Source organism: Crocodylus siamensis, chromosome 4 (genome assembly GCF_052110815.1).
Source record: "Crocodylus siamensis isolate JL-2025a chromosome 4, ASM5211081v1, whole genome shotgun sequence".
Classification (NCBI taxonomy): Eukaryota; Metazoa; Chordata; order Crocodylia; family Crocodylidae; genus Crocodylus; species Crocodylus siamensis.
Window position 1 is genome coordinate 100,310,837 of NC_143398.1, and position 16,510 is coordinate 100,327,346.

General features: G+C 46.8%; 1 protein-coding gene across 4 annotated transcripts in view; it reads left to right on the forward strand.

The window, feature by feature from the left end:
- PRDM4 (PR/SET domain 4) overlaps nt 1-14,033 on the forward strand; it is a 41,528-nt gene extending 27,495 nt beyond the window's left edge. For 3 of the 4 annotated variants that reach the window (XM_090043146.1, XM_090043147.1, XM_090043145.1), the window contains 4 exons: nt 2,171-2,298; nt 3,495-3,809; nt 9,506-9,674; nt 11,936-14,033. In XM_090043146.1, the coding sequence (XP_089899272.1) occupies nt 2,171-2,298; nt 3,495-3,809; nt 9,506-9,674; nt 11,936-12,248 (925 nt within the window). In that variant the 3' untranslated portion in view covers nt 12,249-14,033. The other variant, XM_090043148.1, reaches the window with a different exon arrangement.
- The last annotated feature ends 2,477 nt before the right edge of the window (nt 14,034-16,510 follow it).

Below are 16,510 nucleotides of genomic sequence, written 5' to 3' on the forward strand. Positions count from 1 at the left end.
AAGTATGGCCCAAGGGCTGGATCCAGCCTGCCAGGCAATTTCATCCGGCCCATGGGCAGCCACCAATTAATTGTACCCCACCCAGCCTGCACACTTTGCTCCCACCCAGAAAGCACACAGAGCCAGGCAGACCTACGTGTATCTTGCAGGGTTCCCTGCAGCGCACATGCAGTTCCCAGCATGCACGTGCCACCAGGGGAAGCCCTGAATGATGGAACCAGCTGCCTTCCCTGCCCCATGCAGCTGCCAGGACTCCGCCAGAAGTGGTGGGGAGCCCTATTGTATGCTTCCATGGTGGCAGCCAGCTCCATCATGTGGGGCTTTCCCCTGGCGGCATGTGTAGGGTACATTTGCCCTGAGGGACCCTACTTACTGCTGCTGCTGGTGGCAGGAGCTGTGCACTGTTGTAGGGGGAGGGTCCCCACAGCCCCGGATCCTCCCTTACACCCCACACACCCACACCCTGCACCCACAACTCCACACATATACATACACCCCACAACATACCCTACACACCCCTCGCACACAGCCACACACCCTCACAAACCACACCCCCCTACAATACATCCCCACATACAAAATATAAGAGTAAGACTTTATTTTTGACCTATTACTCAGTCACCTCGATTATACAGTACACAAACGCAAATCATGACAAAAAAAGTTCTAATAAAATTAGAATATGTTATAGTAGATATTTGACTTCTAGTATATTTAGTATATGATTTGTTTGTTTTTCCTGGTTCAGATGGCAAGGCCCCCCCTCCCAAAAGGAATACTTCCAGGGGCAAGAGGAGGGACTTCTGGTGACAAAGATCAGGGCTTAGGGGTGGGATTTCTGGTCCCAAGATAGCAACTAGGAGGTGGAGTACCTGCTAAGGGGCAGGGCTACTCTTGCAGCCCTTGACAGCTCACCAAAACTCATTAAGTGACTCTCCAGCCAAAATAATTTCCTGCCCCTGATCTAGTTGTTTAAACCCTTGTTTTAGTTTGTTTTTTGTAGTGAAAGTGGCAGCCTTTTGCATAGGCAACTTGTAGGGGGGGCAAATGCCCCTTCCTCCCCCCAAGATTGACTGTTGGCTTCTGTGGGCAGTCGCCGCTCGTGCGCACCCCCACCCCCGCTGCTGGCTTCTGCAGACAGTCGCCACTCACCACTCGCAACCTCCTGCCCTCCCCCCTCCTGCCAACACTGCTGCCGGCTTCTGCAGGCAGTCACTGCTTGCCATGACACTGATGCTACCACCCACAAATTGTGCCCCCCCCAGTCTCGGGACGTATCAGTCGATGGCCTTTTGCCACCTCCTCTCTCCCTGACATCTTCTAAGTAGTTAATAAAGATGGTATTTACCTGCCCCTTTGCATTATACCCTTATTGGTAATGTGCCCCAAATCAAAATGGACCAGTGGACAAAAAGCCCATCTCTCTGTTCTTGGATTCACTGCTCTTCTCCTAACTTGTACTGACACCCAGTTGTACCTTTCTGCCTGTTGGGGAGTCTGCAAGGAAAATAGTCTCACTTTAAAATTGCTCCATGAATGGGCTGGTAGGAAAAAGCAGAATTGTCTCCATTAATCTGGGATACTAGATGGGCCTGCTGCCATTTACACGATTAGTCTTAACAAGTAGGAATCAAGAAACTGCTACTGACCCCAGGTTTTCAGGAGGTGTGGTACAGTGTTCATCCTCTGCCATTCCCTGCCAGGCCAGTAAAGGGCTCTTTTTTCATTGTTTTTAATATAAACAATCACATTCCAGGAAACTTAATCAAGTTCTGTCTATACCTGGAGATGGTTTTGCTATTAGTGTGCATTATGTATTTTCTTTCTTTCTTTTTCTTCGGGGCAAAAGCATGAAAAAAGATATTTGTTCTCTAGAGGTTTTCAATTTATTACCCATAATCTGCTATTTATTATGCCAGTTACTTCCTCAGAACACAGTTAAATTGTCACAATGCTTTGTGACTTCACAGAACACTAAGCAGTAAGAATAGAAGAACTCTCAAGAAAGAGATTCTCTTTTTATGTCATCATCCCTAGTAGTCAAGAATGAAGGAAATAATGAAATGACAGATGAGCAGAATTGTTTTTAAAATACAAATGGGAATTCTCCCTGTTTTGTTTGCAACATGACAATTATGATTTCTTTTTTAACTCTCCATGGTTGATGTAGAAACCGGGAAGAGCAGAATCTGGTAGCTTATCCACATGATGGAAAAATCTATTTTTGCACATCACGGGACATCCCTCCTGAACATGAGCTGCTTTTTTATTACAGCCGGGATTATGCTCGACAGATTGGTAAGAAAGAAGGCACACTTACTTGCCTTTGCTGAAAAAGTTTTCAAAGTCCCTTTTTGTGGTGCTTCTGAACTGGGATTTTCTTTTGTTCTGTGACACAACTTAGTGATGAGTGCCACAGTTGTCCTATAAATTACAATTAGTTGGGTGTAGATAACATAGTTATATTGTTCTATAATAACCCTTTTTTTTTTTTTTTTTTGGATCATGATGAGAAGGTTTCAGTAGAAGAGATATATCTTTTCAGTTATCTGTTGCTTAGGGCTCCTAATAGCAAAAAGCTGATAGCAAAATGTGTAAGAGTCTGAAGATCTGCCTGGTCACAAGAGATCCCACAGTAGTTTTCTCCATAGAAAAATTTCCACATAATAAATAATGATGTACTTTGCAGTCACAGTGCCTAGAGCTTTCAGTGAATGCTGTTATACAGACAGACAGTGGTATGGCACCAGATGTGATACAAGCTTTCCCTGATTCATCTCCATGCCCTAACTGAGAATCACATCTGTGCCCACACTGATTAGTAACGAAGGAATTTCTGGTCTGCCTTGCAGTTTTGGCTTGAAGGATTCAAGCACAAAAGGAGACCTTAAACTGACTACTATTTGTTCTTTTAGATTTACAAGAATGTGGCTGCTGGCTATATTTTTGATTGATGATCATAGCAAGAGAGAGAATTCCAAAATTCTTATCCAGACTTTATTTAATCCTTATTGAGGCAAAACTCCCATTGAAATTAAGAATCAAGTAAGATCTGCTGGAATTTGACTCAATCCTTGTACTGTTACTGAATAGCACTATGTAGGGCATTTCCACCTGCGGATTGCACTTACTTTACAGAGGTGCGTAAGTATAAGTATTATCATTTACAGACAGGGAAGCAACAACACAAATTTGCCCAAGGTAGTCTAGCAAGTCAGTAACTGAATCAGTAATAAGATTTAGTATCCTAGACCTGTGATGAAATTGTTGCTTCAGCTGAAGTACAGTTAGTCCATCCTGAAATGCGAATTGAGCAATACTAATGTTTCAAGGAAGTACAGGTACCATAGTACTGTAATGTGTTGATATCCTTAATTATGTGTAATATCAGAGGGGTAAAGGTAGGTGTATAGCCATGTTAAAACAATAAGTCAGTAAATATTTAGAGTGTCTGAAGGAATGGTGTGTCTAAGAGAAGTGCTTTTGTGTTAAAGGTGTCCCTGAACATCCAGACGTGCATGTGTGTCACTGTGGAAAGGAATGCACTTCCTACACAGAGTTCAAGACCCATTTGAGCAGCCACATCCATAACCACCTCTCCAGCCAGGGACACAGCAGCAGTCATGGGACAAGCCACAGTAAGGAAAGGAAGTGGAAGTGTTCCATGTGCCCCCAAGCTTTCATCTCCCCTTCCAAACTTCATGTCCATTTCATGGGACACATGGGCATGAAGCCACACAAATGTGATTTCTGTAGCAAAGCTTTCAGTGATCCTAGCAACCTCCGGACTCACCTCAAGATACACACAGGTAAAGTAGATGAATTTTTAGATGATGTTTCAAAGAACATTTTATTAAATAAATTCATTGCTGGTAAAAGGTGCCAGATTATCAGTACTATTCCTGGACATAGGAATCCTTTGTCTGTTCACGGAAAAATGCCAGTATAGACGACAGCAGTGCATACTTACTGCAGCTGCTTCCTCTGTGTGCCTCAGCTTTGACCTGGAAGAACTGTCAATCTACTACTTACAGTACCTGAGTGCCTGACTAATTGAGGACCAAGAGATGAGAGTAATAGAGTCACCAAGCCTATTTAGTTCATGACTTCACATGCTGTGACCGCTAATCTGGGTGCTAATTATGTCGGGGTTTCATGATGTGGACACCTATCTAGTAGGAATTACACTAAAGCCAGCTACTTGTTTCCCTGTAAACTTCTGTATTGTTATTAGATGGCAACTGTTTTCTATCAGTGCGCATCATATTAAGTATGTTGTCTGAGGAGTGTCTTAAGGGTACAGAGATAATTTATCCATCTGTCTCATTCCTCAGGCAGGGAGGTTAACACTAAACAGATTGTCAATATTGGTATGGCAGCAGTTGAGATCTAAGTTGATGTTTGAGACTGCAAGAACAAGGGAGAGTTACCAAAAACCAAACTGAGATAAACCTTGCAAAGGAAATTAAAATAGATATAAAGAGGTTCTTCAGCCCATAAGTGAAAAGAGAACTAGGTAAGAAATGGGGCACCTGTTTCAGTGAGAGATGATCTATGTATAGCCCCAAAATAAATTGATATTTTTGTCTTAGTTTTCAGTAAAGAGGATGTTGATCACAGAGTCTGAGATGAAATCAAATGGAAAATACCTCATTTGATCTAGAAGAAAAACTGCAAGAGCTCAGTACATTGAAGGCAAAAAAACTGGATAATCTCCATTCCAGCATTTGTTAAATTGTAGGTCCAGTAGCAAAGTGTGTTACAAATCCATCAATTGGGAGTAGTGTCATATGAGTGGAGAGCAGCAAATACAGTAAATATGTTTAATAGGTAGGGGGCAGAAATCTGATCTGAACAGATATAGGCAAGTTTGTCTGACTTCAGCAGTAAGGCTATAGAAGAAGTTCTGAAGGAAAGAATAAGATGCAGAACTAAATGAAAAGTGAGATAGAATGCAATATCAGTTTACTAAAGGTAAATATCTAACTAACCCAATATCTTTCATTGATAAGGAAAAACTTATTTCATAGACAAAGTAAATATAGTAGAGTTACCCTATCTAGACTTCAGTAGGGTATTTGATATGGTGCCTGAAATGGGGGAGAGAGGAGGAGAACAGTTAGTTATTTTGAAAGGAGAAATGCAAGGCTGAAGGGAGGTTACTAGTAGAGTTCCTCAAAGAATAGTCTTGGCTCTAATCTCATTCTCTGTTTTATTAATGACATTGGCACAAAAAAGTAGGAGTATGCTAACAGATTTCCCCCCTCCTTAAATTTATTTGATGGCACAAAATTTGGAGGCATTGTCTATACAGAAGAGGATCAGAATCTCATACATAAAAAACTGGTGGACTTTGAGGACTGGAGTGAAGAAAAATACAGTGACTTTTAATGATGCAGAGTGCAGTGCAATTGACATTAAGACTAGTAATGAGTGTCTCCTTTTTGAGTGATTGTCCATATGAATATCCTCATCATGGGTATGCATGTTCCATAGCACTTGATCTTAAAGTTGTTTTTTATTGTGATACATCCATAAGGGTGCCAATTCCCCTGGTGGTTCAATCTTCCCTCAGTTAGGGGAAGGACTTTGGTATGTGCAACAAAATACTACTTCTCCCTGTGCACATATGTAATGATCATGCTGGACACTAGGCCTGTGCAAAGCGGCTAGTATTCACTTTGGATTTGGACAATTCGGGAGATGGTGATTTTGATTCAGTCATTTGAATCATTGTCCTAAATTGATTTGGACAAATCTGATTTGGAGATTCGGCCACCACCGAATCGGCTGAATCTCTGAATCAAACAGACCCCATCCCCCACCCGCTCTCCCAGCTCCATCAATGGTTGCCTCACCTGGTCCCAGCATCCTGGCACTTAAAAAATTTTTTTAAAAAAATTAAAAACCCCTCCTTCACTGACTGCTACCAGGTGCCGGGGGGGGGGAGGGGGCATCCCTGCTGCCCCCCCCCCACTGCCCCACTCTGCATGGTGGGCTCTGTCATGAGCCCCCATCTGCCACCTGTTCTCCCAGCCCCCACCATGGCTGCCTCGCCCGGCCCCAGCATTGGTTCTTTAAAAACAAAAAGAAAAACCACACTGACCGGCTCCTGCTAGGCAGGGGGTGATCCCTGCTGCACTCCACTGCCCTGCGCTGCATGGGGGGTTCTGCCATGGGTTTCCAAGCCCTGATGGCTGCTGCAGCAGCCAGTAAGTGCAGGCCTTTTTTTTTTTCTTTTTTTTTTTCTTTTTTAAAGAACTGGGAGTTAGGGCTGGGTGGAGCAGCTATCAACAGTCCTGGGAGAGTGAATGGGGGATGCAAGCTCGTGGAAGAGCCCCCCACACACTGCAGGGCAGTGGGAGGCAGTGGGGATTGACCCCCACCTGGCAGAAGCCAGTGGGTGCATGTCTTTTTTTTTAAAGAGCTGGGGTGCTGGGGCCAGGCCATTGATGGAGGGCACTCGGGGGGCTGGGAGAGCAGGCAGGGGATGGGACCTCCTATGGTCCCGTCCCCCTTCCTCCACACCCCCATCCCCTGCTTACCGGTATGGAGTCCAGGTCCAGCTCCGTCCAGCTGTGAGTGGGGACTGCCCAAATCTCCGAAGCTCTCTGACTCTTTTCTGAGTTGATTTGGAGAGCTTTGAATTGATTCGGGCCTTTTTATTGGTCTCCCGATTCAATTTGGATTCAGAGATTCAGCTGCTGAATTGGGCCAGATCTCCTTCAAATTAAATCAGCACCCGAAGCTTCGCACAGGATGGGAGGCCCTTATGGGTAACTTCTAGGTGTAGGAGGTCTGGGTTCTGTAGGAGATGAAACTCCGTATTAAAGTGCTAGGGTTGAGAGTGATGTGGAGAACATGTTTTCTACACTACATAGATGGGTGTCATGTGCAGGTTCTAACAGACAACACCGCAGCAATATTCTGTATCAATAAACAGGGTGGGGTGACGTCCTCCCCTTTATGCAGGGAGGTAGGTTGCATATGGCAGTGGTGCATATGTCACCAAATCTACTTCTCAACGGTACACTTCATTGATACCTGGAAAATCAAAGCAAACTGAGCAGATCCATAGTCCTACACCATGAGTAAGAGGTCCAAGATTCTGTTCTCCACTCAGTGTTTGCAGACCGGGGTTCGCTGAGGATGTCTAACACAAACAAGTGTATCAGTGGGAAGTGCCAGTTCTGCTCCAGGAATTGTCCATGTCTGGACTCTACCCAATGGCTGTCTTATTCTGTGGTCAGGAATCCTCCCTTATGCCTTCATATCCAAGCTTCTGATTTCACTGGCTGTTCCTCAGTGTGTGAGACAGGATGTGGCCGTTGAGAATCATTCTGGCTCCTGTACAGTTAAGATCTTGATACCGGTGCCTTCTGCTGACATTAATGAGAGTCTAGGGTTCTGTCTTGGGGCCTAGACCATGTGATCCAGGACAGAAGGAAAGTACTTGATCCAGCTCTGACTACTTCCATTTCATAACCTGGGTGCTTGATGGCTCTTGGAAATAGTGGGACTTCTTAGCCCCAGTAAGGGACATCCTTTTGCACAGCAGAAAGGACTTGAGTAGATACTTTTCTGGCTAAGTGATTGAGATACTCAGGATGGTGCCTGGAAAGAAACCTCCCCTCTAGATATTCCTCTAGTTTGGCTATGCTGGAATATCTGCTAAATCTTAAACGTTGTAGACTAGTCCATCAGCTCCATTCTCCAGCCAAAGGCAGACATATTTTACTTTCCCACAGTCCTGCAGTTCCTTAAATGAATGACCAAAGTTTTTCCCCTGGAAAGAGATCATGTCCCTTTTTGGGGCACAAATTTGGTTCTCCCACCTCTGCTGAGTTCTCTCACTATTTGAATCCATGGTAACACACTCCTTGCTCCACCTTTCTATGAAACCAGCTTTTCCAGTGGCCATTTCTGCAGTTAGGAGGCTGGGTGAGACCAAGGTCCTTCATATACTGCCTTCTGAGCAGATAAAATATTTTTGAAGACTTACCCAAGTTGTTACCCAAGATGATTGCTGACTTTTGCCTGAGTCAGCAGATGTATTTGCTGGTGTTCTTACTACAGCCTCACTCCTCCAGGTCTGAGGTGTTTCACACACTTGATGGCCAAGAAGTTTTTTTCTTGTACTTGCATGGGATTAGGCCTTTCTAAAAGCCTCTGGCTATTGTGTCTTCCACCCAGAGACCCAAAGGGACACACATCAGCTGGGTATTAAACTGTCACAAGAACTCCAAGGCAGAAGCTTCTCTAGGCAGAGCACGTTGCAGCAGAGCCTACAACTGATATCAGCAGGGAAGCTGCCTTGTGCTCCATCCAAACCTTCACCAAGAATTACACAATTGCAGTAGCCCCAGGGCAGATACCGCGTTTGATCCTTTGGCTGATGTTTACCTAGGGAACTCTGAGGCCCACCTTCAGGTATGTGATCACACACCATCCTTTATCCCTTCAGCCTGGAACGCAAGAAGGGGAGGATTGTGGTGTGCCTGTAGATACTGACAGGGCTGTAAGTCTTCTATGTCAAGTGCTGAGGTGCACATGTACCCATGATGAGAATGTGGACAAGACATCTTGAAGAACTCTGGTTACTGGTAAGTAACTTCCCATTCCTCTGCAAGGTGAAAGCTCATCAGTTGAAAGCAGGAGGAGAAAGATCTGGATATGTTAATTGATCACAGGATAACTATCAACCACCAAAACAATGTGGCTGTTAAAAAGGCAGATGTGATTTTTAGAATGTACTGGGTAAAGTATGCCCAGAAAAAAGAGGGATATATTAACAATGTTGTACAAAGTCATGGTAAGATTTTATCTAGAATCCTGGATGCAGTTCTCATCTCCAGTGGTAAGCATCATTATTCCCACTTTAAAGACAGGAAAACTGAGTCTCACAGAGAGGAAATGATTTCCCCAAAGTGATCTGATGAGCCAGTACGTATTTCCAATCGAGCTCAGTGTTCAGTGGCCAATTCTTAACCTTGCATTTTAGCCTCATGGTAAGTGCCAAAGCTTCCTGACAGTGATCTTACCTAGAAGATAGAGGCTCTCCCATCTAGATGGGGCCCTAAGGTGTAGTAAACATTTGGTTACACAAATTGTTTGCTGGAATCACTTCATCTAACCTGGCACCTCCTATGGCACCTAAAACAATGGAGTCCCAATTCTTCATTAGCTCATAGGCACTACCATAAAAACTATATGAATATGAATAACAATTGCAGAGACCATGTGGATGAACACAGCAGATGGGCGCACTGCTTCTCAACAAAGTTCTCAGCGCTGTACATGCACAACTGAGCTTGAGTGACAGATTTTGGTCTGCTGAATGGCTAGTCCAAACTGTTGTTTTAAGTAGGCCTCCTGGCTAAGTTTGAAAGAATGGAAGAAGTGAAAAGGTAAATGCTTTGCCGGGACTCTCTTTTAGGGAAAGATTTTCTAGCAGTGATTAATGGAAGCCCTCATTGTCACTGTCTGTGTGTGTGTACAATTCCAGGCCAGAAGAATTATCGCTGTGCTCTCTGTGACAAATCCTTCACTCAGAAGGCTCATCTGGAGTCCCACATGGTCATCCACACTGGAGAGAAAAACCTCAAGTGTGATTACTGTGACAAGCTGTTCATGCGGAGGCAGGACCTCAAGCAGCACGTGCTCACCCACACGCAGTAAGTGATCTTGGTTGCAGGGACTGACCACCTGAACTTTTAGGACTGTGTGTGGAATAAACAACAGCCAAATAATGGCATGGAGACTTCTGTATTTGAAAACCCCCAGGAGTGTGGACTAAAGTAACTAGGTGGGACTAAATGGTGATCAGCTCTAAAAGGGCCATGTTGTTGACATCTGTTGATGAAGTATTGTGGAAGGAAAACTATTTGGTAACCCTTCAGAGAATTTGCCAGGCTTCCTTTGCGTCCTAGAGAGGGCACCCAAGTTATCCTGGTTGCGTTGTGTAATAGCATTCTACAGTCATTACACTTTTACCAGTATAAGTGATCAGAAACCAGTCTATACCTGTAACAATAGAAGTTTGATGGACGTAGACTGGTTTAAAAATGGTGGAACCCTGTCTAAGCTTCCCAACCACTAAGGGCTTGTGTATTTTGTTTGGTACCAATCTAAACTACGCCACATACAGAAATCTGTGTAACTGGGATCAATTCTGCCACCTCCAGCTGTTTGAATGTCTGTACCTCGCCAAGCTGAAACCTGAGTTCCAGCGTGAGCATCTGGAATCAAGATAGAAATTACAGCCTCCCTGATAGTCTTACTCACCAGCACCTCATCCCCACCTCTTGGTTTCGTTAGTCCCAGACACCACCCCTGCAAATTGGGCTCTTAAATTGGGGTGTAAGACTGCACATTAGGAGCTCTGCAAATTGGGCTCCTAATTTGCAGTCTTACACCCCAATTTAAGCTCCTTGGTCTAATCTTCCCCAGCCCTCCAACAGAAGTGCATTGCTCAGAGCTCTCAGTCTCCACCTCAGGCTTCTTGTCTGATATCAGTTTCCCATTCACTTTCACAATTCTTGGCCAGCCAGTCCAGTTGTCTGTTTTCTTTCCTCCCCTCCCTGGTTCTGTCATCTAGCCTGTCTCCCTCTGCTTACAGCCCCACTTGACCTTCCTTCCAGTCTCCTTTTCCAAATCTAAGCTTTCTACCTGACCTTTCCTCTGGTCTTGCCTGAGAGATACTGGATTGATACTATAGGAGAGAGACTTACCCTGCCCTTTGTTCTGGTGCCCAGCACCATAGTAGCTGGGAGCATCAGGTGCAGGGCAAGGAAATGCCTGCTCAGCTTCCTTTGCACCTGATTGCAGCATTTTCAGTGCAGGAAGAATCTGAATGAAATAAAAAAAACTACCTTCTAAATTTAAGTCTCTGGTGGGCTTTTGCAAACTGAGACATTTTCAGAGGGAATTTTTTATTTTTCTTGGAGACCTGACACCAAAGTGGGTATGTCTACATGTGAATTTACACACTCCTAAACTTAATGCACCTTGACCTAACGCAGCTCTCTGGGCAACCTGCCCTGGTCAGCACCCTGGACAGCCCCCAGAAGCCCTCTGCAGTGTATTCTGGCAGTGCAGAGCACTGGCATAGCGGGTGGGAGCCTCCAGTCCCTCTGGATGCAATCCCCAGCCCTGGCCCCGGCCCTAACCCTGTCCCCATATTCCTGCCTCCCCAGCAGGCCTGAGCTGAGCCTGCGGGGCCCCATCCTGCTGCCAAGAAAAAGAGGCAGCGTGGAGCCTCAGAGGCTTGGTTCCCGCCTGCTCAGTCACATAGCATTAAGGTGCCTTACAGTGTCTACATGTGCTTTAAAGCACCTTAACTACTGTACCTGAATTTGATACTTGCCTTATGCAGGTATTAAATTTAGGCATGATTAGCCTAAAATCGCCATTTTTAAGATGCATTAAGGGCGCACATGTGTAGACCCCTATCCTTAATGCACCTTAAAAATGGCTAATGCACCTTAAATCACCGTGTGTAGATGCATCCAGTAACATCCCCAGTTCAAATCCCTGCTCCAAAGCTGTTTGATAAAGTAAAAGGTTCTGGTTGAGGAGTTCTACCCTAGGATTGTGCTGACTGGGATTTTTGATTGGGAAAAAAAAAAAAAAAAGCTTTTTGACTCTACTAAATTAATTGCTAGCATGACAAGTGATCTACTGAGTTCTGTGAGGCAGAGAATGGAGTATTTGTACAGATGTGATAGCTTGTAAATCCTGTACAAGGACCTTTTTGCCTAGTGCTGGGCATGTGAAATCATTTCTGAATTATTCCCTGTGAAATGGAAAATGCATTGAAACAGTGATTAAATATATAAAGAAAAAGCAAACCAGTTCCTAGATCGCCTAAACAGACCTCTCAGCAGCATCTGCTTTGTATGATGAGTAATGTGTGACTTTTTTTTATCTTTTGCAGAGAACGGCAAATCAAGTGTCCTAAATGCGACAAGCTGTTCCTGAGGACAAATCATTTGAAGAAGCATCTCAACTCACATGAAGGAAAGAGGGACTATGTCTGTGAAAAGTGCTCCAAGGCTTACCTAACCAAATATCACCTCACTCGCCACCTAAAAATCTGTAAAGGTCCCACATCCAGTCTCTCTGCCCCAGAGGAGGAAGAAGAGGAGGATTCAGAGGAAGAAGAACTAATAGACTCTGTGAGGACTGAAGACTGTAGAATTAACCGTGGAGTGTATTCAACAAATGACTCTCTTTCTGGACACAAGTGAGGAGAGGGAGGGAAAACTGCTTCGATGTAAAATTTTGGGAGAAAAAGTTACTCCCCTCTCCCCAACTACCAAGTTAGCAAATGAATCTATTTCCCTGATGTATTAACCTCTGTGGCCAAAACATTGAACTCTGACTGAGAATAGACGGTATGCTTATCTGTTGAGAGTGGATGGTACGCCTATCTATTGACAATGAACCATTTCTACTATGGAAATCTGCTTCAAGATCCTAAACATACACAGTGTGCTCTCTGACTTCTGTGCTGACTGCAGCTCATACTCTGCTGGTATGCTGCCAGGAAGGAGGTCACCTTGCTTGATTCTTTGGGCAAAAGAATAGCTGACCAGCCAAGTGATTTGGTTATTGTGGGGATGTATGAGCCAATAGTCTTGAACGGCCAAAGCCATGAAAGTGTGGCAAGTGTTTAGAAAGGAAAAAAATGGTCGTGTCACTCAAGCCATGTCCACACCTTGCGCCACTGCTACTTGTCCTTAGGGAATGCCCGTGCCATGTACATTTTGGTGCATGGCAATTTACCCCGGGGCAGTACGGGAAGCTGGGACAGCAGCCTTACCTGAGGTCCTGGGGCCTCCCAGGGCTGCAGCAATGTCGATTCTGCCACCTGGAGCCTGGCTGGTAGCTGCAGCTCAGCTCTGGGTGGCCCCGCTCCACTTTTGAGTGGCGCGGGCCGCTCATGTGTGCACTGCTCTGCGTTTTTTTCTCTGCAGGTTTTTTTTTGTTTGTTTGTTTTGGTTTTGTTTTTTTGTTTTGGTTTTTTTGACCCCTGGACATACAAGGGTCAAAAAAACCCACAGGGAAAAAGGCAGCGCGCTGCACACATGGGCAGTGCTCCCTTGCAGCGCAGAGAACACCTCAATGCAGTATGTGGTGCTGCAGATGTGCTTGTGGTGCTCCATACTGCATGGCTGTGCTTGTCTGGACGCAGCCTCGGTGTGTATTTTTTTTTCACTTTTTAATTCAGTGGTTGGGTTTGTCTTCTCTCTCAGGCACAGATAGAGCATAGCACAGAGAATTCATGCTCAGGTTTCCTTCTGGAGCGGTGATTGTCAACTGAGGCTATTGGTATTCTGGGTTGCCTTGAAATCCTGTTAAGGGTGACTTAGGGTGCCAGGCACTGTGCGCAGTTAGGTGTGCAAATGTGATTCACAAGATGAACCCAAGGATCTCAAATAGGAATCCATAATGTTAAAAGCATTGTAACCTTTTGTGGTCTGTCTGAGTTCTTTGCAACAGAAGAATTGTTCTGTTAATTTTTCCATAGTTAAGAAATGAATCAGAAATGCCAGCTCTTAGTTTTCAGAGAGGTCTTGTCAAATGAGGTTGAGAATCACAGTCCTAAAGATACAAATTTAATGCTTTGGTTTAAAAAGAAAAACAAAAAGCAGTGAAGTCGATGCTCATTGTGGACAAAACAATTACCTGACCACAGACAATGTGGAGGAAACCAAAAATTGGCTTTCAAAAAAACAGTATTTCCTCTTAGCTCCTGGTTAACTGGACAAGAGGGCTGGGAGTGATCCTAACACGTACCTGGTCTCAGTTTCATGGGATTGACTTGGCTTTTAGAGTGAACAAGAGACTCGCAAATGAGCGCGTAGTGTTTACAGTATGTATCGATACGCGTGGCTGTGCTGTGAACCTTGACCACGTGCGGTGGTGGTAGCAATGGGAGGGTTTGCTGCTAATGATATTTATGGAATGAAAATGTATTTCATTCAAATTTGTTTTCCTCTCGGGAAAAATTAAATATGACTGTTTTCTAACTGCTTTCTCCTAATTTCTAGTTTCCCTTTGTACTGTAATAATCACCAGGCTCAATCAATACAGGCATCTGATGAATGAAAAGAACAACATGGAATCTGATTGTGGAGCAGTAGAAAACCCTTGCAGATCTTTCGCCTCTCATGAACTAGCTAGCTGCATGAGGCTCCTACCTCAGCAGCCTGGGGCCAGGAACTAGGGGGAATGAATCCAAGGGCATTAGGGGGAATATCACCTCTGCTGCCAGTTCTGTTTGCTTTTGCCTGTAGACCAATATGGCTACAGCTTGTATACAAGGGCAAGTGAAACAAAGCCCATCTTTGACTCCCTGTCTTGTGCCATGACGGCCAGCTCCACCTGCCTTGTGCTCTCTCAGCTGGGCTCTGAGCAGCTGCTTTTGAGGAGTGGTCTCTACAGCAGCGATCTTCTAGTCAGTTCCCAACAGGCCCATCTTCACACCCCTAACAACCACATTTTACACCACAACAACCACTTAGCCAAGAGAAAAAGGTCATTATCCATATGAACCAGGAAACTAGTAGAAAATGGGTAGCTTGTTGGGAGGGAGGAGGGGGGAGAGAGGGCAAGAGGCAGGGGCAGGGGAACAGCAGCTCTGTAGCACCAATGCTAACATTGCAGGACCCATCTGCTCCACCAACGGCCCCCTTGGGGACTTCATAGCTGCCGATTCCGTGCCAAGTCTCACAGGGTGGGTTCGTGTCCTGCAGGTAGGCGCAGAGCAGGGGGCGACAGCCCTCGGCAGGTGGGCTACAGCATGGCACATGAAACCATTTTGCTCAGCCTGCCATGGCCTGGCTGGGCTCTGGGCAGCTGCTGCCAGCCACGGGGCTCAGGCTGCTCCCAGCAGGTAGCAGGGAGGCTGCAGGCAGCCTGAGCTCCACGGCTGGCAGCAGCTGCCCAGAGCCTGGACTGGCTGCAGGGGGGACGGCCGCCTTAGGGGAGAGGGGGCTGCACTCTGCGTGGGCATTGGCAGTGCTGGAGGGAGGTGGGGGGGGCTAAGGCAAATTTTGGAGGTGGCCACAGCTCTGCAAGCCTGCTGAGGCCCGCATGCACACAGCCAGGCAGCAGGACAGTCCTCCCTGATGATGACCTGGGTCACTGCAGCCCCTGTCCTTGCCTGGGAGCCTGCTCATGTGCTGCACCACACCCCGCCGAGTCCCTGGTGTGGACCTACCCAGCAGCCAGCGGGAGGGGCGGTGCTAAGGTGGAGGGGATGGGGGGGGCTCCTACAGCCACCACAAAGTTTGCCTGAGGGCCCCCCCCGGCCCTCCCCAGTGGGGGGCCAGGCTTGGAGCGGGGTGGGCAGCAGTGGCCTGGGTGGTGCTGGATGGGGAGAACTGGGGGGGGATACTAAGGTGAATTTTGAGGTGGCCACAGACTGCCCCCGCCCCCCCAGCAACAAACTGCATGTGGGCAGGGGCTGGGACAGCGCCCACATGCATGCAGGCCTCCAGGTGGCTGGTGCCGGAGGGGCTGGTGTTGCCCTGAGACATGTGCTGTCACCACCAGGGATGAGATGCTGCTAAGCGGCTGCTGCAGGAGGGGCTGCACCGCTTCAGGGCTCTGCCCGCTGTCCACCCAAGGGTGCGCACAGCCGCCACTGACACAAAGCTAAGCTGGACCTCTGGAGCCCACAGGGTGGCTGGCGGGGGTGGGGAGGGCCACTCCGGAATTCCCCTTAGTGCCCACCCCCATCCAGCACTGCCTGGGCCGCTGTTGCCCACCCTGTTCCAAGCCTGGCCCCCACTGAGGAGTGCCAGGCTCAGCTGTGTGGGTTGGCAGGTTGGGGGGGGGGGGGGGGGCTAAAGCTAATTTTAGGGTGGCCATAGCGCACCCCCCCCCCTCCCAAATAGCTGGCTGCTGGGTAGACTCCAAGCCAGGCCCTCAGTGGGGCACGCTGCGGCCCATGAGCAGGCTCCCAGGGAAGCACAGGGGCTGTGACAGCTCAGCGCATCGTCAGGTCAAACTGTCCTGCAGCCCAGCCGTGCACGTGCAGGTGTCTGGTTCTGTGCACTGTCTCGTTTGGCTTTGTGTGCGTAACTGGTCCTGTGTGCATGCATGTACATCTCTTCGCCTGGGTCTGTGTGTGCTCATATGTGTTTGGTTGTGCATGCCTGCTCGCTCGCAGTTTCATAGTTAGTAGGGTCAGAAGGGACCTAAGCAGATCATCAAGTCCAACCCCCGCCCCCGGCCGCCATGGCAGGAAAGAGTACTGGGGTCAAACGACCCCAGCAAGGTGTACATCTAGCCTCCTCTTAGAGACCCCCAGGGTAGGAGCCAGCACCACTTTGCTTGGAAGTTGGTTCCAGATCCTACCCGCCTGATTGATTGTGAAGTAGCACCTCCTCACGTCTAGCCTAAATCCACCCTCTGCCAGCTTGTGACCGTTATTTCTAGTCACTCCTGCTCGAGATGCATCTGTGGATGCATGACAAGGTGTGGTTGGCCTTCCTGACTG